The 23,028-nt window shown below is 38.7% G+C and overlaps 1 protein-coding gene across 4 annotated transcripts; it reads right to left on the minus strand.

Annotated features, from left to right (window-relative positions):
- Window positions 1–796: 796 nt before the first annotated feature.
- On the minus strand, window positions 797–22,463 carry RNASET2 (ribonuclease T2). 4 transcript variants are annotated; one of them, XM_042888986.1, is made up of 10 exons: window positions 22,360–22,463; window positions 18,230–18,334; window positions 16,553–16,619; window positions 13,023–13,078; window positions 12,081–12,138; window positions 11,138–11,208; window positions 7,823–7,936; window positions 5,730–5,775; window positions 5,460–5,534; window positions 797–3,449 (listed from the first exon to the last, which is right to left on the minus strand). In XM_042888986.1, the coding sequence occupies exons 2-10, from the start codon at window positions 18,316–18,318 to the stop codon at window positions 3,216–3,218; spliced, it is 810 nt and encodes a 269-aa protein (XP_042744920.1). In that variant the 5' UTR covers window positions 18,319–18,334; window positions 22,360–22,463; the 3' UTR covers window positions 797–3,215. The 4 variants fall into 4 exon arrangements, with proteins under 4 accessions (XP_042744920.1, XP_042744942.1, XP_042744935.1 ...); XM_042889008.1 differs by having other exon boundaries at window positions 22,292–22,443; XM_042889001.1 differs by lacking the exon at window positions 22,360–22,463 and adding an exon at window positions 18,888–18,904 and having other exon boundaries at window positions 18,230–18,336.
- Window positions 22,464–23,028: the final 565 nt, after the last annotated feature.

Genomic DNA, 23,028 nt, shown 5'->3' on the forward strand with positions numbered 1-23,028 from the left:
AAGCACAAGTAACCGAAACCCCTTCAGAAAAGCATTATTTATGTATATCAAGTCTGGGTGGCATAACACAACTGTGCATAGCAAGGAATCCTCGTCTGCAGGGAAAGAAGGCATGAGATGAGCCTCATCAAGGAAGCTACCCAAGTAGCAAGGCAGCCCAAACTCAGGAAAAATATATCGTTCCTTACCACTGATTGCTCCATTACTGGGAAAGTGACTATCAAAGTCCTGACATTTTCCCCTGCATCATCAGGCAGCAATAACAATGTTAGTGGCGCCACTAACCTTCTGTGGCCTTTGCTTAATGGTGATCAGAGCCAGATCGAAGCAGAGCAAAACTGCCTGAAGCACATCCACACCAGAGCTGAGTGGTCTGAATACAAAAGGACTTCTCAAAAGCTACCGTCTCCACTGCCAAAGCCAGCAACTGCTTTGCTGTTGCAGGCACTTGTGTTGTCCACATTTGTAGGCCCCACAGCCCTGCTGCTGTGATGGGGCCCTACTTTGTTCTGACAGACAGCAAGGGCCAGCTGAGGCAGGAATCTGTGCTGGAGCAATAGAGAGAACAGGAGCTGACCATGAAAAGATGAGAGCCTGTGCTCTGACCTACACACCATGGAATACTTACACATTGTGCATAAGAGCAGACAGACAACCGGTATAAAAAAGCTAAATCCCTTTGTGGAGCTGACTAGTGTTTTAAAGCACTGAGACTGCACAAACAACTTCCCTGTTGAGATTTAGTTAAATTAATTTAATGATGCAGAAAAAAATAAAACTCATCTTCCTCAGGATGTGTTCAGTTTTCAAGGCTGACAGATTTTATTTTGGTTAAGGCAGTAAGCACCACTTTTCAGAACTGAAAGCAATTCCTGAGATTCCCAACATACTTTTGTTTACCTCCCGTACTTAAATTGTATTAGTAAAACTCTTAGAATTACATACAACCTGATGAAAAGCAATTGCCAAGGTTGGTAATTGGCTGCGAGTCATTGATAGGGATAGCCATAATCTTTGGTCTGAACTGGTGCTACCATTCATCCATCTGCTCTTTCGGTTGTCCTTAGGGAGTCCTTAGTACAGATCTCTGAAGTTGCTTGCATAAGTCAGCCAATTGTTTTTCAAAAGCCTTCCCATCATCCTAGAAGTTACACAAGTGGGATTATCAATACCAAGTCACAGTAGTTGCATATATTGCTAATATATAAGCTGAAATACTAAATGTATTGGACAAAGGCCTGGATGCCCCTGCTGGAGCAGGATTGGACCAGATGCACCCAGGGGGTCCCTTCCAGCCTCAGCCATGCTGAGATTCTGTCTCTGATTTATTTTTAGTTCATCTTGACTTAGCCCTCATCAATCACTTTCTCATTCAGTAGCAGGATTCTTGTTCAGCGTACTGCTGGCTGTGCAGCCTCCCTTTTTCCTCTCCCATTTCAAATGATACAGGTTATCCTCTAAGTTCTGGAACTTGGCAGCTCCCTCACATTGCTTGCATTTGAGCAGAAGGCCAAAAAGTATATGGAAGCTGCACTGTTTGCTCTGCTGCAGAGGTCAATAGCTTCGATTTGTCTTGATCTGCTGACCATTTTGCAAGAATCAGCTTGAACGTGTAGCATCACACTATAAAGGCTGTGTCTATGCTACTTCCTTCTGAAGCTGGTATTTGCAGCTGTGGGCTGCAATATGTAACTAATGCAATACATTTGAACTATGGAGATTTTGTACATAATATATTTTGTCTCCTTAAGCATTATTTGAAGATATAAAGTAAAACAACTTATACTACAATTTACAAAAAAAAAAAAAATCAGGCTATTGACTCAAGCTTCCATAAAGCCTGTACAAGAACCAGCAATACTCCCATTGTTTCTATTTGAGCTTTTCTTCAGCTGTGAAGAGGAATTAAAATAACTAGCAACCCCAGCAACCATTCATCTGACAGCACAGTGTACCATTACAGATTTTATATCTTTTTTCTCATGTTACCCTTGCTCCCAAGATGACAACATCTACAGATTTTGAGAAGTCAGTTGTTCTAATTGAGAACTGCGTTCATAATCAAGCTGTATTGGTGTTCTTAATTGCAAACAGACGTGATATATCATGTACAATGCATACACAAACATACACAGAAGTTTTATAGTGTGCTCTTTACTGTTCTTACCAGAATATTACACAATTATTAAAGTCAACCCCAGAGAAAATACTGGATCATCACAGCACTCCCTGAAAAATGGCCAAAAATACCAATGCACAACAGATAATTTCTGGTCTTTGAATCACCTTCCACTCAGAAACTTGCTTTTACCATTTTTGCAGTAATACACTTCTCTAACAGATGGTTCTTTGAGTCCTAATTGTCTTTCAAAGACAATTTGAGACACTTGCATCACCATAGCACTGTGTAGAGGATCTCATCTAAATCAGTCTTACTTGGAAGCATGCAACTTTGTGGCTTGTTATTGTTATGGGATTAATTGCTAATTGTTCAAATTTGTTAAACATTAAGAATATTTCTAGGGTCTAATATTATTTTCCTATAAAAGCAGACAATTTAAAACCAGTCACTCTTCATGAGGGTATTAGTCACTGGGCCAAAATCAACCTATGAACAGGTGAGGCTGCAAGTACAATCTCGGGGTTCTTTTAGCAGATGCCAATAAGTATATTCGTTAAAAGGTTGTCGTTTTTGGGCACCTGTAATCTGAGTGAGGAAAGGTTTAATGCTACAGTGCTTCTGGAGAACATATTTACACAAAGCAGACAGATCTCAAGTTCTTCCATTTTACAATATTCCCTTCAATAAATTGTCATCTCAAGTTGATAAGCATCTTTTTAAAATGAAGAATAACTTAGCTACCCTGAGTCACTGCCAAAAAAACATGTGGCTGAAGTGGCAGATTGAACTGCAAATGAAACTAAGTCATCACAGCTTATTTGAACACTGATTCAAATTATAAAATAAGCCAAGAAGTACAGACAGAGCTCTAAATCAGATTCTGATTTCATCTGTACCAGACCAGCAATTCAAGACTCCAGCCTACATAGCTGGTATTACAATGCAAACTATTTTCTTTTATAATGGCCAAAGCATTTTTTTGGTTCTTTTCCCCAAGCAGAAGTGCCCTCAGAACACCTGATACAGGCAAGATTTTGTAATATTGCTAAGTCAAAATTGCTTTCCAAGGTATGACTTTAAGGGATTGTTGTCATTAACTTGTTTTGTTGAAGAAGTTTTTCAAGCTCTTGAGGCTCCATTTGTGATCTTGGACTTGTGAAGGATAATAGACTGGGAGAGTGTCATTGCAGACAGATAACTCCTCTGTCACAAGCTGCAAGCTGGTGTGCATTTGGCTGGATTCACCCTTTGGCTCTGTGCAGTTCCTCAGCTTCAATTCCTTGGTGAAGCAGAATTCAATCTGACCCAGTGTTTGTGCTTTTTCACTCTAGAAACATAAGAGATAAGATCAGCTTGCTACAAAGAAGAAAATAAACCATTTTGTCAAATATATTGCCTTACCTACTGAATACAGCAGTGCTTGCTTGCACAGTTATCTTTGTAAAAATGTGAAGGAGACAAGTACTGGAAGCATCCACTACAAACATCTTATAGAACACACTTGTAGACAAGCAAACACATTCCAGTACTTTAATTCACTAACAGTTTGGGGAATGTGCATAACTAGTAAGACTTAAGAAATATCATGGCAGATTATCTTACCATTTAGCAAACTAGCCCAGAACACAGAAGCTGCTCATCTTAGCAATGAGCTCTAGTTGAACTCTGAGCATATTAAAGGATATGTCTGACCTGAAAGGCACCTTCCACCAACTCTTTTACAGAAGGATGGGAACTGAACCAAAGAAAGCTCTCCAAAAAGAGAGAAAAAAAACCTTGGTTTTACAGAAGTTTTTACTGAAGAGAATACCAAAGCAGGCTGCCAGGATTGGTGGACACATCACTTTCGGACTGCAGAACAGGCTAAAATAACCCACAGTGGGCATTAAAGAAATAATTCTTTGCTATAGGAATGGAGATTGGCAAAGTCACAGAGAATGCACACACAAAGTATATGTGGAAAAAGACCTGTTATGAAACCCTTAAGAATAAAGAGAAGTGACTGCATCCCTCTGCAAAGCCACATTCAACTCATATTCCTTTGTTGCTTAGAGTAACATAAAAATACATTTAAAGATAATTTTAACATTAAATTCTTTTTCACATGAAGCAACTTCTAAGAATCTCAGGGCACTACTAAAGCAAATGAGCTGATAGCATAAGAGCTATTAAACTCCATCAGCAACTGTATCTTGGGAAGTTTTCATAAAACTGCTCTCTGTGTATGGGCCGTAACTCTAGCAAGTGTGGTAAACCATTTTTATCAAGCTGAAATAATAAGATCCACAGAAGAGGACGAAACTATCTTGTATGGATTTCTGTTGTTGCTGGGGGTTTTTCTGTGGCTTTTTGGTGTGTTTGTTTTTTTAAAGTAGAGTCACCTTAGAGGAAACAAATTGACAACTACGCAGCCTATCCGTATATTGTTCAGACTACTACTTCACTCCTCCAAAAGCATTCTTAGTTCAGATAATGAGAACAAGTACTTTATGCTACAGCAAAGCCTATGTACTACATTCTTTGCTGTATTGCAATTCACAGTACAATCTTGGCAAGGAAAAACACAAAGAAATGGAAACATTAGACCGCAATAGCTCAAAAGGAAAAACTGGACCTATGACCATCAAAACACTGTCATACCTCTTCAGATAGGGGCTTTTGAGAACAAGCTCAGAAACGAGCCTTTAAACTGCTTTATTTCTGAATGGTTCTGTATAGCGAATAACTTCAAGCAAAACATAAACCATTCACAGTGAATTAAAGACTGCTTTTAATGGACAGTACCCTTGTCAAGGGCAATGCATTAACTAGCTCCTTTCAGCTCATTCTTACTGGGTCTGCTGATTTGTTATAAAGCAGTTATGTTTCAGCAACAGCAGGAGAAAGTACTCATATAAAGTTTACCTCTAGTCTAATAAGTACAGCATTTTGTAAGAGGTGCCTATACAAAGTTTAAGACAAATAGGGCTTAAAAACCCCACAGCTCCCAGTGTCTGAGTACCTACACTAAGAACAAAGCTATGGCATGAAGAATGGACGCTTCCCTCCATTAACAATATTTCTGTGTTAAGAAATGGATATATATCAACAGTAACATAAGCTGAGCTCAGTGGTGCCAGGATGCAGGTAATGTTTTTGTGTACTCAATTCTAGGAACTGAGCAACACCCAATTTCCAAGGAGCTGCACGCACAAGGAACACTCCGTGCTTTGCTGTGCTGCAGATTTTTCACTATTTTTACTCTTTTAAATTTTTGATAAAAATGTGTTTGTTCGGATGTTATTATTTTGTGGGCTTTTGTGTGGTTGTGTTTGGTTTTATCTATTTATTTTGTTACCTCTTCTGGAGGAAGACATTGGATCTTTGGTGTAACCCCATAAAGTTTTGTAAGCACTTCCTTTATATCAGCCATCTGAAAAATTTAAAAGCTTGTGAAAATTAATAAGTCACTACCACATTTTCCAACAGTAAGTTTGCAAAAAGTTTAAGATGAAGCACAACTTTAAATATAACACATGCAATTAAAGATCATTTACTCTCTAGAAATAATTTGACTTTTGCTGGAAGTACACACGTGATGCCGCTTTTATAAAAGGTCCTTTCTTACCTGGTAGTATGTACTGCCTGGCTTTATCCCAGCTTTCAGGAGAAAACTAAAGGAAAGACAAAACATTTCCATGGTTCTTGTATAGAAATATAACTTCACAAGCATTAGGTAAATTAATAATGTCAGTGACAACTTAAAATTATGTTAAGCAAGGAAAACTTGTCTTCCATCCTTTGCCAGGCCAAGGGAATGTGTCCTTTTCTTAAAAGCAACTTCCCATTAACTAAGCAGGGTCAGCAAGAACCCACTGTTATACTTTACTCTGAGAAGCCAGGAGAGAGACGTGCCTTCAGAAAACAAACAAAAAAGACTATGTTACTATCACCTGCTGGATCTCCAGATTGCACTGCTGAGAGCTAACATGGCACCCTTCCCTTGCATCAAGGGCACACTAACTCGTGTGCTCTGGCCACTAGGACACAGAATCTGGATCAACACTGATGTCAGGTTACTTACAAAGTGATTTTTAGAAATGTTTTGATGTTTTTTTTTTTTAACAGGACAGCTGTTCATATAAGAGCAACAAGGTAATTCTCAACAACTTTTGGCTTAAACACACTTTCCTTTAGATTCAGTCCTGAGTGAAGTTCACACTTTCAGTTGCCAGCAAACCTCAGGACCCAACAGGTGCTGAGCCTTAGAATACCAGCTTCCTTGCTTCTTCAGCAGTACATGGAAATGTTCAGCATCTCTTCGGATGATGAGCGCTAATAATGCTTAGCCCTTCCAAGGTCAAGTTCTGCACTAGGGAGATCTTGCCCAACTGTGTAAGGATCTACTTGCTAATGAAAACACAATGTTCTATCATCACTTTACAGGAGCCTGTATGATATCCTCTTAATATTAAAGATCTTTTTAAGGGAACTCGTAATCATTCTAACACTACTTTTCCCTCCTAAAAGCATAAATGAAGTAATGAGAACATTAGCAATCATTTTCCAGCAAAGATGAAATTAATTATGTGGGTGCTTTGTTCCCTCCCTCAGTGAGGAGCATGCTATGAGCAATTAACTTCAAGATGTTACAATCTTAATTTTTTTTCCACTACACATGCTGATTTAGAGCCACAGTCGGTCACTGTGCCATCTGTAAGATGTTCTAGTCACACAGCTACTTAGGCAGTTGGTTTATCAGTTACTGTTAGTTTTAACATTAAATACAATATGCGCTGTGCTTAGAAAAGCATGATTAAGTTTTACAAGACACCTGCAAAAACATGAGTGGGATGAAAAAAAGATTTCCTTTGTGCGTATGCAAAGCAAATAAGACTATTAAACAGATTGCTTGAACAAGACGCTCAGAAAATATGAACCAGATTTTTTAAATACATATACATTTCTAAATACAAAAGGAGAATTTTTCTCATCTCCCAGATAAAGTCTTCCAGCACAAAGAGATGTTTCATGATCAACAAGCCCAAGTTAAATGTTTTCCCACCCATAATAAGCATTGACCAGGGTAGGACTTTTGATATTCATTTGTAGCCATGATATGTTCATACAGTGCTTGGACAAGTTCCAACACTTCTATCAAGGTAGTGTATCTACAATTGCAAGTGCTTTGGAAACATTAGGAGAAATCAGTTCTTAGGACAAAGCAAGAATGTCAGATGGAGGTTACTTCTGAAAGGAAAGCTGAGAGCTGTACACACCAACTGAAGACTGCACTTCTGGACAACCTTCCTTGCTGTTATTTTTCAGCACCTTCCCAGGATGCTCTGTACAAGTTTGTCTGCAGCTTGCCTTCCCCTCTGAGCATAAAAACTGTATTTCCTAAACACAACTCAGAGATCTGGAGCTTTTGACACTTGATTTAGAAGTTAAAGTCTCACAGTTTTTGTTAGTGAGATACAGCTGATACAGCTTCTCAAAGTTTAACAGCTTGTGTTAGAAGGTGACTATGAAACGAAGCATGCTGCCTTACAAGACTGAAATGACCAGAGACATGTTTCTCAAAGCAGAAAACCCCTCTTCTACACTCCAGTACTAAAAGTTATTTATGCCATGAGATTTTTAGACTCTTTTCTTAAATTAGATCTTAAATTCATAGAAACTGTCTGAAGTAAGAGCAGACCAGAGAGTTCATTAACATACCCATTAAGGTCAACATGCTGGTAGAGTTCCAGGGTTTTACTAAAATATTTCTTCTGAGAATCTAGAATCGGAAGTGAGGCTGCACAAGTGCCATGCTTCTCCCACTCGTGTTTCCTATAGGAAGAAACCAAAATTCAAGTCCTATAAAACATTATTTACAGCAACACTTATTTCTTTTAGAGGAAGCACTTTTCAAGAGCTTTTGAACCTGTAAGGATAGTGAGAAAAAAGCTAAAGCCCCTCATTGTGGTTTGTAACATCAGGCTAAGGAAGAATTCTTCTGGACGGTAAGCCACATTAGAAATGTATAAATGAGCTGTCCTCAATATTGGCAGCTGCAAGAGAAAAAGTTTTCAAATAAAAGTAAGAGATGCAAAAGAGAAAGGAAATGATGGTACAGTGGCTTAGACAACAGCGTGGACTTGGGACATTCCAGATTAGTATTGTGTTTTGCTATACGTTATGTATATGAATTTGTCTTAAAGTCAGTAATGGTTCTGCTCTCTACCTGTTTCTTTTCACATAATTTCATTTTTGCAGCACAGTGACATTGAAAAAAAAAAAACAAAGCATGATGCAGATACAGCTAACTCTGACCATTCAGCACAGGCACATGAAGTGTTTAAGTGGAAGAGAGTTAAACAAGTTGCAGGAAAAAAAAAAGGAATGATAAACAATTTATTTAGAAATTGAAAGAACATCTCATAGCGCTATTCACTGAGACTTATCCTTCACATAGGCCACAATTAGACAAGGTCCTTGTGCTGAGCCTTAGCTGGGTGGCACACGGATACAGAACATGGCCACCTGCATTTGTGAAGGTCATCCTCCCTTCTGTACCTCCTCATACTCATAAGATAAGCAGTATCACAGAGAACATGTTAGCCATCAACAACTTTAACATTGTTTTCTTCATAGGACACAAGTACTTCCACAGTACTTGGGGGTACAGCATTAGATTGGATTCCACAATATAATTTGTCCTTCTTCACCATTTTCTTGATGGTGCTCTTAAGATACAAATACCACACTGACATATCTAACAGTTAAGTTCTAAAAATGGAGTCTTAAGTGGCAGCAAAAACACAAAGGAATGAAATTGATAAACTCTCCTATGTGATAAAAAAAAAAAATGCTAAACATTAAGATTTTTTTAAAAATATAACAAGGACAGAGCTCCCCAAGCTCAGTATCTGAGATATGCAGCCTACAATACTGGGCACATGTCAGGTGAGTCCAAGAACTGCAGAAATCACCCAGCTTGAAAAACGGTAAGAACCCACACCTGCAAGAACTGCCCACAGAATGTTGAAGATGAGGGGATACCCACCTGTCCTGGGTAAGCACAGATCCCTTCTGGTATATCACATGTATAAACTGATCCTGAAGGGAATTCTCTTGACTTAGAAATTTTTATTTTGTTCAAAAAATAAGTCTAAAACTTCCCCAAGAAGTGGGTTTTCAGATAGTAAATTTTGAGATGCAAAGTATACATCCTGTTACAAGGCATTGTATTGTATCCTATTCACACTACTTTGTAACAAAGGCCACAGTTCACTAGTAAACAAGGTGAACAAAGATGCACAGTTATTCTTACAGAGGAATCTACAGCCATTCTTTAATCCCCCTGAAGAATCTTTATCTCCTCCTTTAAGCCAGAAATAACTAAGAGGTAAATACAGGAAGAAACACAGTAAGCAATTAGGGCAGTCTTGGAAAAACCCCAATATGATATGCTAAGATACTTAACCATTTTGCTTGTCGCTGCTTCTGTTCCTTACCTAAGGTGCCTTCAAGTCTACGATGAAAAATCTTAATTTTATTTTCAGATTCTCATTTCAGTCATTTATTTTATACTAGACATTTAAAAAAAAAATTGAAGTGAACACACTATTTTAACTGAATTAAGACATACAGCAAGGTCTTACTGGCCTCCAACAAGCTTAACACTTGCATTTACAAAATCTGCAATTAGAATTGCCAATTAAAGTGTGCTTGTTACCTTACTGAGAGGGAGTGAATTACTCTGTCAATCAAAATACTAGTTACAGTGTTCTAACTTAACTTTCAGATTATTTTTATACTAATGATAACAAGAGATAAACACTGTTTGCTAGCCTCGAACAGAAACAAAAAAGACTTTATATCTGTTCATACCTGCTGCCTATTAAGGTATCTGTGTTAGAACAAGTGAGCATTCAGGACATGGGAGGGAACAGATTGAGGACACATTTTTCTTATTCCCTTAACAGTTTAACTTGGCATAAATTTGCGATGCTATTGAAATAGACAGCCATACTCTCCCCAGCACAACACAAGGAGAAGAGTACAGAGAAGCACGATCACTTTTCTGGAGGAACAGTTTTGGCATTCAGACTGATATAAGACACTTCTAAGACCATTTTAAGACTTGGAGGACAAAGATCTTCTGTAGAGTGAGGATATTAAAAGAGACTCCCATTCCCTTCAAAGATCTGCCCTAGTGACTCAGGGAGGAAGTAATCTAAACGAAAGTCCCAGAGGTAATTACAGTTGAATAAAGCAGGAGGCGGCGGCATTTAAAGCCACATTTATCTGATGTTATTATCTTCACAGTAGATCTGGCAGAAACAAATCACATCAAATTGCCAGTGATTTTAGTTTAATAATACATTCAAACTACTGAAGCCTGTGCAGCCTCAAACATCTATACTGCTCTTCAGTCCATGCACCTGGTGATATAGAAGCAATGAGAAACCAGAAAAGGAAAATACACATAGTAACATTGTCAGGAGAGATCAAAGTCTCCTTCTCCCTTCCCTTATGCAGGTTGATATCTAAACAAATGCTGAGTTGATCTGATTTTAGGCTGCTAGGAAAGTAAATAGAAGTCTGAAGAGAAATGGCTAGGACCACCCAATGCAAATTATTTTTCCATTTCCACCCTCTGTTCAGAAATACCAAAAGGAAAGCAGAGAAGCTAGCAAGGAAATATCCGAAAACTGCTCTTGCAGCTAGTTCTGACATCCCTACAACACAACCACAGTGCAAGATTTAAATATCAGCTGCAGATGCATCTCTCCCCAGAATAAAAAGGGAACAAACATTCTACCGCTCACTTTTAGTAGGGTTTGCTTCAAAACCTTTGCCTTAGCTCCCTCTTCAGAACCTGCTATATTAAGAAAACTGAGGGGGGGTTTTACAAGTACCACTTTCAGCGGTTTCCTGGATGCTGCCTCTCATGCATAACACCTTCCCTGAAAAATAATTAACTCAGATTGACTTTTTCCCATAAAATAATATCCAAAGTTGTTGTTTAGTTTTGTCTGTACTCACCAGAAGTGGGTGCGATTCAGAGATGAATGAATCACATCAGGCCAATAGCGTCTCATGTCTGACATAAGATCCTACGAAATAACACAGTTTCTTGATAAACTTACCTGCTGAGTTTAAAAGCTATTTCTAACAAAAATCAACATAAATGGGTATTTTCTTCTAAAACTGAGGCCTTATCTTTCAGCATCACTGAGAAACTTCATCTGCAGAAAAAGAAGAGGTCCTTTCTCCCACTTATTCTTGAAATGCTGTTGGAGGTAGTAACGGGCAGATGCAAATACCTTAGTAACATCCAAATACATTAGTATCGACTAGTAAGATTTTCTTTCAGCTGTTCCTTCAGAAATTGCTCAACCACAGAGCTTCTCATCATCACATGATCAAGTTCCCCACTCCTACGTAGAAAACATCTGGAACAGGCTGCAGAGTCTTTCTCCTTGAAGATACACCAAGGCTGCCTAGACAAACTGCAGTAGGTGTCTGCTTGAGCAAGGTGGGGTTGGACCTCATGCTCTTTAAAGATCCCTTCTAACCTGTTCTGTAACTCAGATGTAGATATTTTTAATAAATTAACACATTAAAAAAAAACACACAACAAAAAAAATCATGACCTGACTGTAACCTCTTTTTCACAAATACTGGTTATCATTGGAAATTCAGTGCCTATTTTCCCTAGATGTTTTCTTGCTACAGAGGAAGTGGCTTAACAAGTTCAACCACATGTCCACAAAACCAGGTAGGAACAGCTGCTACTGATCACATGCACTGTCACTTCAAGCAGTATCAGAAACACTTGATCAACTGCTGGAGTCTTACCTCTCAGCAAACTACAATCACAGATTTTGAGCTACACATTTTGCACATAAGAAGCACAAAAACACTGAGCTGTTTGGATGATGCTTTTTTGTTTGTATGTTTGTTTGTTTTTTTTTTTAATAAATACCTTAATCTCTGTGACGTTGAAATGCCACGTCCTATTACATTCTTCACCTTTGTCAGGCCTAAAGAAGCAAAATCAAAGTGAAAAAAGATATTAGCTATTACTAAAGCTGGGAGATATCATAGTCTCAATTTTAAATATGAGATTATAGCTATAAACTTGCAAAAAACAAATTGTCCATCAGCATTTATGAAGTTTTGTAAGTAAAAATCCAGTACACTAATTATGGCTAAAACATTTCCCATGTAGAGGCTCTTAATTAGGCCCTACAATTCATCACAATGTGTAATACTGTACAGAGGAAGTACTGATATAGGAACTGTCTTGTTAGAATCGTGCACATCATGCCACTGACAACACTGAGCTCCCCAACCACTGCATTAAGTGACAATTGAGCAAGTATTATCAGACAGTCATTGGAAATCTATATTTAATGCTGTTCATCCTCCCAGGACATGCGGTTTACTAACTTTCCATAGAGAATATTTCCATGTACTTGTCATGAAAACCTCCTAATTGCTGTCACTGACACCAACGTTATGTAGTTGATTCCTTTGAAGTAAATTAGTTTTTTCCAGACTTTCACAATATTTGTGCTCAGTTAAGATATTTACATGCTGTCACGAGTCACTAACGAAATCTTTGTACTCAGGAAGAAAGAGGAGAAGCCATTACTTCCCTTTCTCTTTGAGAACAGTGGTGATTTTATAAAGACAAATGTAAACAAGATGCTCACGTGAAAAGATTTCTGTAGCTCAGTGACTCACAGGATATACAGGAACACACCAGTTTTATATCAGAGCAGATTTTGAATTTCCAATGAAAGAAAGGCTTTTTTTGAAGCAATCATAAAACAGAATGACATTGGAAAAAAAAAAAGCCCTAAACATTTTGGTATGAAAATTTTTCTTTCCAGATTGAAATTAAAACAATCTACAATGATACCACAGTCCATGAATTGTCCAGTAGTCTGGAGGGTCTTCACAATCATTAGCACTCATCTGTAGAAAACAAAATGTTGTATGTGACCAGAGATAATAGCTTAGAACAATGAACAAAGCACACTCACTGGTGGCCCAAAGCACTAGAGATACAAGAGATTCTGCTTGTTCAAATCAGTGATTCCAGGTACATGAAACTGTGATAGTTGCCTGTTGACCACAGCTGAAGTTTTGAAACAGACCAAGAGAACACCAGGGTATCCCCACAGGCAGCAGTAACAGAAGACAAAAGGACAGATTCTGAGCTAATAGGAAGATCCATGCTAAATGAATGAGTTAGCCCTATATTTATCCTATATTGTAGGTGGCATTTTTCATTATTTTTCTTATCACCAGATCCTTCTAAGAGGTGCAAAGTCATCAAAATAAAAAATATAAACATAAGCTGCAATACTGGACAAGCACACATCCATCTTTAGAAGTCCAGGAGTGGCCTTGTTAGCATAATGAAAAGGAAAAACACTAAGAGTAGATAAAAGAAAAAAGTGCTTATTTCAAGTAAAATAATTAGAAAGTATTCTTAAGCTATTTTGAGTAAAGGGAAGAGAGTGAAGAGCAAAGACAATGTACATTCCTACCAAGGTTTCCAGTCAAGATTTTTGCTAATACAGGAGAAATACTCTACACATTAACTATTATTTAGAGCGGAATACATATTTCTGAGCACAAATAAAAAGTTTTTACAGTCATTTTGTGATGTATGAAATGACCATGTTTTCCCTGATTACCCTGCTTAATAATTAGGTCTCTCTTTGGTAAACAATTTTCTTTAATAACAACCTCCTCAGATTTTCTTCCCCCAAAATATCATATTTTCAACTCTGCGTTGCCCATTCTGCCTTAATTATGCCACAAATGCCTTTCACGTGACGCAGAAGCAAGAGTGGAGTATAGAGAAACACAGAGACAGACCTGTAATCTCACTAATTGCCTTCTACATGCCACAAGCCAGCAGCAGCAAAACTGTAGGCTGTGCAGGACTTTCTTACAAACACACGCTGGAAACATTAATGAGACTGCTCCTGTCCAAACAAGCTTTGAGGAGTTGAAAGAGCTCAGCTAACCAGCCCAAGATGCAGGAAGTTAATGACCAGTGACTAAACATCCCCTGAAAAGGAGACTGACAGATAACAATCTTGCTCAGCTGGGCACATGAACAGCACAGTTGTGTTCCTTATCCGATTTTTAAACCACAGTTCCCAAATGCCACTGCATGTTTCAGTTCAATTTAGCTGAAACAACCAGGGCTTTGGCTCAGACCCAGGACTTGTGCTGTTTCCTATCTGAAATAGCATTCTGAGGTCAGAAGGAAAGCTAAAGAGTCAAACTGTGGTCAGACAGCCAACATTTTTAGTCTCCCAAGACCAAACTGGGTGCCCCAAGTAACTCAGAACAGCTGAGTGACAGAGCACCAAAAGTCAACAGCTTATTTCCAGCAAGTAAAAGCCTCTTCAAGCTGCACAGCGCTGAAACACAGCAGACTGAAGAGATGAATAAAGATCTGGCATCATTTTACCTTTAGGTCTGTGAAACACCTGGACTTGCTCTCCCTAATCATGGTGCTAACCCAGCTAGCAGTTTCTTCTACACATTTCCCAAAGTTGGTGTTGCACTGCAGGCCTGCAGCACGGTGTGCCCACTGCCACCTGTAACACATTCGGTCACATGCTGCACTCGTCGGATGGCTTCTTCACCCTCCTCTCTAGTTCTGACCATGGCAATTTTCCAATTTTTTTTTAAAATCAATACTGTAAAATGGGAAAACACCAGCATGTGTATAGTAAGAGAGATCACAGCAGGGTTTAGTATCCATTTCTTCATTTTTCCTATTCTATCCAGAACAGGAACCAAATTGCATACATACTTGCATCAGATTTTCTCTATTTCACGAGGGAAAAACCCACAAAAGTTATTCGTTTTTTACAATCTCCAAGATGAAAAAGCTGCAATCATAACATTTACCTTCATAAGTTCTTGAATTAAAGATGTGTCCAACTCCACAAAAAGGGAGGGCAAGCCCCCTTATTTGCCCTTCTGCAGCTCTTACTTCCATCTAACAAAATTCACACTGATTTCTGAACAGAAAATTTAAGTTGAGCCTTACCACAGCATTTTTCTAAAACAGTACTTTCCAGCTTAATTGTGCAGAACACACTCAGTATTAAAACAAGAGCTGAGCACAGTTATGTACAGATTAAAGCACAGGAAGAGCTGAGAGAGGTACATTCACAAATTTTTGGTATGATGAATCACGTCCACTACATTTGCAAAAAAAGGCCTTGCAGGACTTCAAATACCTGAAACACTTTTTTCCACACGCAAATACACAAAATAGGTAGGCATTAAGATGCACGCGTGTCAAAAACACATTATGTACTGAAGCCCTCACCTGTAATCAAGTTCCTTTACACAAGATACATCAACTCATAAGTGCTTGCACAACATACTGTAACAAAGCAGTTTTTAACTTAAACAATAACACACTTGCAGTTTGCTTTGCCCAGCTATCATTTTTCCTTTTGACATCACGTCAGCAGTTTTAACTTAACACAGCAATCACACCTAAATAACTGAAGATGCAGAATAATCTATTTCTTTACATTCAAAACTGAATTTGGGAACCTCCCAGGTTAACAAAATCTGAACAAAAAAGAAAGCACTTATAGGAGTAGAGTTGGTATCTCCCTTTTTCCTATGACTCAAGGAGGTGAAACTAGACAAAAATGTTGTTTCATACGATTTTAACTTCAGTTTTCTGAACTCACTAAAAAAGTAAACAACCAACTTACTGGCCACTCCTTGGTCTCAGCTAAATACAGCTAAGTTTTTGTATTGGTATCTCCCACACACATTTATCATAAGCATATCCCATTCTCCACAGAAGTTTTTGACAGCAAGTTTTGCTGTTACTACTTTTATACAGGATTTACAGCAGGGCAGGGTTCATTTTTTTTTTTGTTGTTTCCATCCCCTAAATACAGAAATGCTCAAAGACACTTGCCATAACAGCTTTATACAGGGCCCCCTTTTTCCAGATAGAATTTGTATTTGATGAAATTGAAACTTTGAAGCCAGCATTTTAAAGCTAAACCTCAATATGCAAGACAGTTCAAGTGCTAACCAGCTGTCTTCAGGCAGACAAAGCACGGAAGTCTGCTTACACAGTCTAGCAAAAGTCCAAGGTTAAGTTGAGGACTAACAAAACACGTGACAAGCAATTAAGGCTTAGTGTACAGCACGTCCCACATTAACTATTACATTTGAAGTGCACACACCACAATCCATCGTGTTTAGTGGTACCCCAGAGTACAGAAAAAATTGCAGAAGTTGCACCAAGATCAGCCAGTGCCCTTATTAAAATGCAAGTATGCAAGCAAGATTAAATACTCAATGGGCTTTACTAATTCTCTTTTCAAAGATTTATTGTCTAAGGCTCCCTTTGTCCAGATAAAAGAGAAAAAAAACAAATCTCACCTTGCATACAGTCACTGGCCAGTGGTGAGCAAGATACAGCTTTTTCCAGGTGTGAGAATGGCTATTACTGTAGAAAGAAGAACAAAACTATTTTTTCCTCAAGTATTTTAAGAACACCACCTCCAGCCAGGAGCACAATACCAGCAATTTACAGAGGTTACATGCTGACTTCAGTGCTGTATAACTTCTACTGCAATATTTAACACTCCAAACACTGTAGGATCAAACAGTAACAAATTACATAAAAACAACATATTTAGAAACCTCACTGTTAAACACATCTGCATAGTAGCTTGATAAGCTTCCCATTTATTAAGATATAGAGGATAAGTTTTGCTTCACATTTCGGAAAATATCCACTGGCAAGCTTTTACAACAAAAAAGATACTTTTACAAAAAAAGATACTTGCTTAGGACATTATTAATCTTGTAATTCTGATTGATGCTTTCAACTGAAAATAAAGTATACAGCCTTGGAAATGTAAGTACTCCTCTGAAAAACAAACTACAGATAACCACAAACAATGCAGTTGATGCTGCGAGAGGTGTAATTTCATCCAAGTGTCACCATGCTGCCAGACAACATAAAACTTAGAACTAAAAAAATTAAAAATTACAAGAAGTAACATAAAGTAAGCATTTCTGAGGTTTATTGTTTTACACACAAACACTATATATTTTTTTAAGTACTTAACTATATAATTTCAAAACATTTTAGAAGTTAACAAGTTGTGACACTACTATGTTTACCCAGGGAAGATCTATAGAAGGAATACTATCACTTTCTTTCACAAAAACACTTGTGTTTCAAAGCTTCTTGATAAAGAGGTACATAACTTAGAGAGACTTAAGTACTATCTGAATCCTACATGAAGAAAAAAGTTTACAAGCTTTCTTTAAAAAGTGATGAAAGGGTAAATCATATTTTAGACACTTTTACAGAAGATTCTTTTTTTCCAGTAAATCTAAATTGACGCCCTGGCTAAACACCTCTTGCTTCAGACATTACAAGATATGAAAAGCTATGAAGCAACTACACTACATAATAAAACCTCAAATGAAAAAAAAAAAAAAGACAACACTGCAATTTGCACAAGCTGATAGCATTACAAGCAGAACTGTCAAAATAAGTTGTTATTCCCTGGAAGCTAACATCCATATCTCCTTTGCTTATACATGCTAAGGGTGCTATAGAAAAAGTTTCATGAGAAAGCTATTTCTCAGCTCCCGTAGAGATGCTCTCACATTGCATCACTTGCCAGTTTTTTCCTCTGGATTTGTGAGTTCATAATAGCCACATTTTCTCTTATGCATTCACATGCATGTGTGGTTTTACACAATTTATCTAAATAGCTCCAGAAAAAAAATCAGACATAGCACCACTGAAAGCTATTAATACTTTTATCTAGTCTTCACTGCTACAGAGGAAACCTGAATAAAACAATTCCCTAACACTGTAGAATATTAATTTCCCTACACAAATTAAAAAAAAAAAAAAAGTCCTAGCTTAGAAAAATAAATAGCATCTTTCACCTGTATTTAAAATAACCAAGCTTCTGAGATGAAACAGCAAAGTAGTTCTCATAAAACACCTTCTGGCTAATGACAGATAAGAACAATGATTTAGATTATTTAAGCAGTAGCTTTTTGAGTCACCTGTTTTAAATCACAGCTTACCTCTGAGGGAATTTATCTGAAGTACACCAACAACATAGTGCCATAGAAAAACAACCCAATATCCAATAGTGCAATTTAGCAGGCTTCATCTTGCTAATCAAGTAGCTGTAAAAGAAAGAGAAAGCATTAAAAGGAGAAATTTGTTACTTTTCTATTGTTCTACATCAGAAACGTAGAAACAGAAAAACACAAGTACCTTAAGAACAGTACACAACATAAATTCTATGCTATAGACTTACTGTGAGATTAAGATTAGGGTCTCTTTTAATGCTGTGCTAGACCTCCCAGCTTAGATAATAATTTCTATATAATAATTTTTTTTAAAACTTGTACATAATACAAATAGAGCCACTCTTCAATTAACAGGGATACTTATGGTCTCTATACCAGAACACAATCAACTCACATTCTCAGAGTAACTCATTAAAGAAACTCTGAAGCTAACATCAAACATTCACATTGGATTACCCAAGGCTGATGTTAGAAAACCACAGGAAATGGAGTATGATGTTCAAGAACGCAATTCCCTGTAAATAAAGACAGGCTACTGGAAAGCTATAATCGGATAACAATAGCAGAAGAGCAAAGCCTTTGGATACAGCAAATGAGAACAAGCCCCAACACAACAGCCACAGAAATAAGAAAAAGAATTACTTATCTTTAGAGAGCCTCAAGTAGACAGAGAACTCCAGCAAGAAACACCTTCACCTCCACTGCCAATACCTAAATGAGGTCTGGGAAGGGGTAGATCATGGCTCCACCCCTTCTGGTCACTCAGGTACATTGCATACACCTGAGCTCCCCTGGGTGGGCCTTCCCACCAGGTGCTCAATCACTGCTTCAGGCTGTAATTTAGCGTTTTCATTACAGCTACTAAACTGAAGTTAAAGAAAATTGCTGCTTAAAAACAAATTGGTGCCTGTTCTTGTTGTAAACCTTTAAGAGCCTCTACAAAAACATGCACCTGCCTGGTTTACTTACTGCACTGTAAACCCTAACAATCAGGAGGGAAAAAAAAAACAAATTTCACCAACAGGTGACTTTAAAATTGCACAGGTCAAAAAACTCAACTGCCTCCTGCACAGACACTTCTTAGGTACTGAAAATAGAAGCATACACATGTATTTACATGCAATTATTAACACTTCATTGAACTTCCTTTCTAACTTCCTTATTTTCACAGCCCTACAAGCTGCATGAAAAGAAGATACTCAATGCGTAGCCTATGACCCCCTTCCAAGATCTCTCACTATACGAGTGATATCTCTTTTTCTATGAAGAATTTTAAATTACTCCTCTGTTAAAATGGTCAACCCATAAAGACATTCAGTTTGGCTATCATAACTGACTTCAGGACATTCAAATCCACAGCTCTTTATAAGAAAGAAGCCATTTCTCCACTGTTACCCAGGGGCTCTGGACCAAGTTATGAACCCAATATTTGCACTCCTGCAAACATTTGTGGCAGAGCTCACCCACGATTTCATCTACTGCTATTTTCAGCTAATAACCAAGCAAGCAGGACTTTATCTATCTGCATGACAAACAGTTACTCAAGTTAAAACACTGAGAGACACAAGATTTCTTCACATAAGGCTCAGCCTTGCCTTCAGAAATAGTGTTTGTCAGCCAACAGAAACTGCGAAGACAACAATGTTACATGCTGTCATCAGACAGGCTACACTGTGGAAAAGACTATCCTAAGTAGATTGCAAAAGAAATAAACTAGCAAGCATTATGGCATTTATTTTGCAAACTGGTATGACTTAAGAAGACGGACACAAAGAAATGGAATTTTTACAGACTTATGTGCAAAAAAGCATAAAAGTCATAATCTCCTTTTCTCATTTGAGCCCTACAATTGGTCAAATAATGACCAGGGAGGGGGCCTCAAAAATCCTATTATCAGATCGTCTGAATGCTCCGGTTTCTTTCGCACGCTGCCCTGCCCCCTAAAACTGGAACATCAGGACAAAAGGGCCCTACATTTTTACATATAAAAAAGATATTTTTTCACTGATAAGCAATACACAACCTGAGGCTTTGACCTGGAAGACCCTAGCAGAAACTGGGAAGAAAACAATGCAGTTATGACAGACTGATTTATTCTAGTTCATCTCTTAGCCTATTGAGAGTGGGAGGTGAAATGTGTGTCAGCCTCACCTAAAGTATGCAGCCTAAGGAAATACACATCCAAACTATAACTGTAATAACAAATGAGGTTCATGTTTTAATGAAAGTTTGCTTTTGTTTACTAAATTATACTGGATTATTAATTCCACATGTAAAATAAAAGATTAACAAGTCTTATACTAATTACATACACTCATTGGAGGGAACAAAGAGAGATTTTGCATTATGAAAGCTAATTATACAAATTCATAATATTCAAAAGGATTGTTATTAAGGCAACCTACAGTTTCAAAATGAAACATGCTCAGATGCATAAAGTCACTATTTGAAACTTCAGCCTATTGACTCATTTGCCCCACAGATAAAACTGCAGGTAATATGAATAGCTTCATGATGATTCCTTGTTTACTAGGTCTGGATACCAACACAGACTGCATGCTAGTAACTGAGTCAGGACAAGCCCACTTCCAGTTATATGTGCACTGTCCAACAGTGATAACAAAATTAACTGCCCACAGTTATCAAGGGCTGGGGAGAATCTGGCTTTGTAACTCTAGTGGAAATGCTATATCAGGGCTTCAAACTGATTGACCACCTGGTACGAAGATGGGGCAAACCGAGGGAAGCTCAGGTGCATGCAATGTACCTGAATGACCAGAAGGGGTGGAGTCAGGATCCACCCCTTCCCAGACCTAATTTAAGGCTTGGCAAAGGAGGAAGGCCATTTAAGGAAGAGCAAAGATATCTTTTGGGAGGTCCCTATGTACCTGAGACCTCCTGAAGGTAAGAAACTTCTTTCTATTGTTTTTGTGCCTATGGCTACTGTATTTGAGTGAATCCTTACTTGCTACAGTTTAGGACCTTGCTATTCTATTGTTATTACTGTACTTTGTATTGTATGAAGAATCTTCAGCACACTTATTGTTGTTTAAGTTCTAATGCAGTATGTTGCAGGTACTGGGCATACTTCTTTTAGACAATAGCTACTAATTACCTTTATTTTAGTCTCTTTTTTTTTTGTTTCTAACAACTAGCTTGTCAAACAAAGCTCACGTGAAAGCTTCCTGGTTTACATGTTGGTCAGCCTTATAGACTCAGAGAAGAAGCTACAGAAATTATTTAAGGTATTTGTTGACAGACTTGCATTGTTAACAACAAAGCTTACAGCCAATTTAGTGTGGGCAGCAGTAGCCAGAAAATAGGGCACTTTTCTAGCACCCAGAACCACTGAAAGGAGCATCCAGGCTCAATGTAACTTCAAACAAGGGAATGAGCACTACCCTACTGCAACAAGTTAGACAGCCCAGTTACTAAGCTGGGAGTCAGAAGCATTAATTTCATTTCTAGCAATGCTCTTGGCTCAAACAGGGTTTATATCCCAGCATTCTCCTGGCTAACTATTCCTTCACATGACACACTATAGCCACTATCAAAGCAGGCCTCTTCTCCTGCCTCTCACATGACCCAGCCTAAGGCAGCCCCGGTGTAGGGCATGTTCAGGAGTAGCTCTGATCTGTTCCCCACTGACCAACTTCCTGGGGAAGTCCTAAGCAAGGCACTGCTGTGCCTTCCTCATACAGTAACCAATACACTTCTAATGCTGTGCTGAACGATTTGACTTCTTGGCTGCTCCTGAGGAACAACCATCACCCTTTATTACAGGTGCAGTTCAGAGAAAACTAGCACTGCAGAGATCTCATGGGGATGACTCCAGGTGACAGGAGGATACCAAAACTGATGCCCAAGTGCTACCACGCAGTTCTTCCAACTCTGGGTAATGCTACTACTTCTTTAGCACCCCTTTAACTTGCTCCACAGGGAGCCGAAGGAATAAAGCCCGAGAACTGGCCCAACGTCCCTGACTCCAGCCCGGCTCCTTGCAAACAGTCACGCAGGTTAAAGAGAGAGGAAAAAGCCTACGCGGGATACCTCGTGCAGGCCCTTCTCCCGAGACGCGGCGATACTGCACACGCAGGAGGCTGCAGCCGCTCCCTTACCTGCCGCTCCGCCGGGGCCGCCTGAGCCTCTCCGCAGCGCGGGTTGCACGGCCCGCCGCGCAGCAGGTTGGGGCTGAGAATAGGGGCACGGCGCAGCGCCCGCTTCCCTACCGCGGCTCGCACTTCCGCCCGGCGGCACAGCTGAGTGCTGGGCTGTGCAGCGGGGAGGAGCCTTCGGGAGCCTGCTGAGGCCTCTGTTGCTTGTTAGTCTGCGTTTACAGCAAGCCGTCGACTAAAGCGAGTGCAGTGAGGGAGCGCTGACACACGGGTTTGTGTATGCTTCCTCAAAATAATAGGGGAAGTTTGAAACGATAGCATTCTTGTTTGGAAACAACAGGCAGCTTTTGAAGAGGAGAGAACACAAAGAAGTGAATCACTGAGCATCCCAGACCACGCTTGGCTCTCATTTTCTCTGTGCTGTGACAAACCATAAGATTGACTCCAACACCTGCCTGTCTGCTGATATGTGAATCACAAATGCCAAGTGGTATTATTAATTACTACTGTGTGCTTCTGAACTACGGGGGAGTTATTGCAACCACCCTCCATAAATGCACTTGAGAAACATGTGGGCAGATCTACTTCCACAGACAAAGCAGTATTTGTTTTAAACAAATTAATTACACTCTTGACCATTACAATCTTCATTCAAAGTCATGTTATTACCCA

This window comes from Lagopus leucura, unplaced genomic scaffold, assembly GCF_019238085.1.
Source record: "Lagopus leucura isolate 7727_CA_CO unplaced genomic scaffold, USGS_WTPT01 Super-Scaffold_73, whole genome shotgun sequence".
Taxonomy (NCBI): Eukaryota; Metazoa; Chordata; class Aves; order Galliformes; family Phasianidae; genus Lagopus; species Lagopus leucura.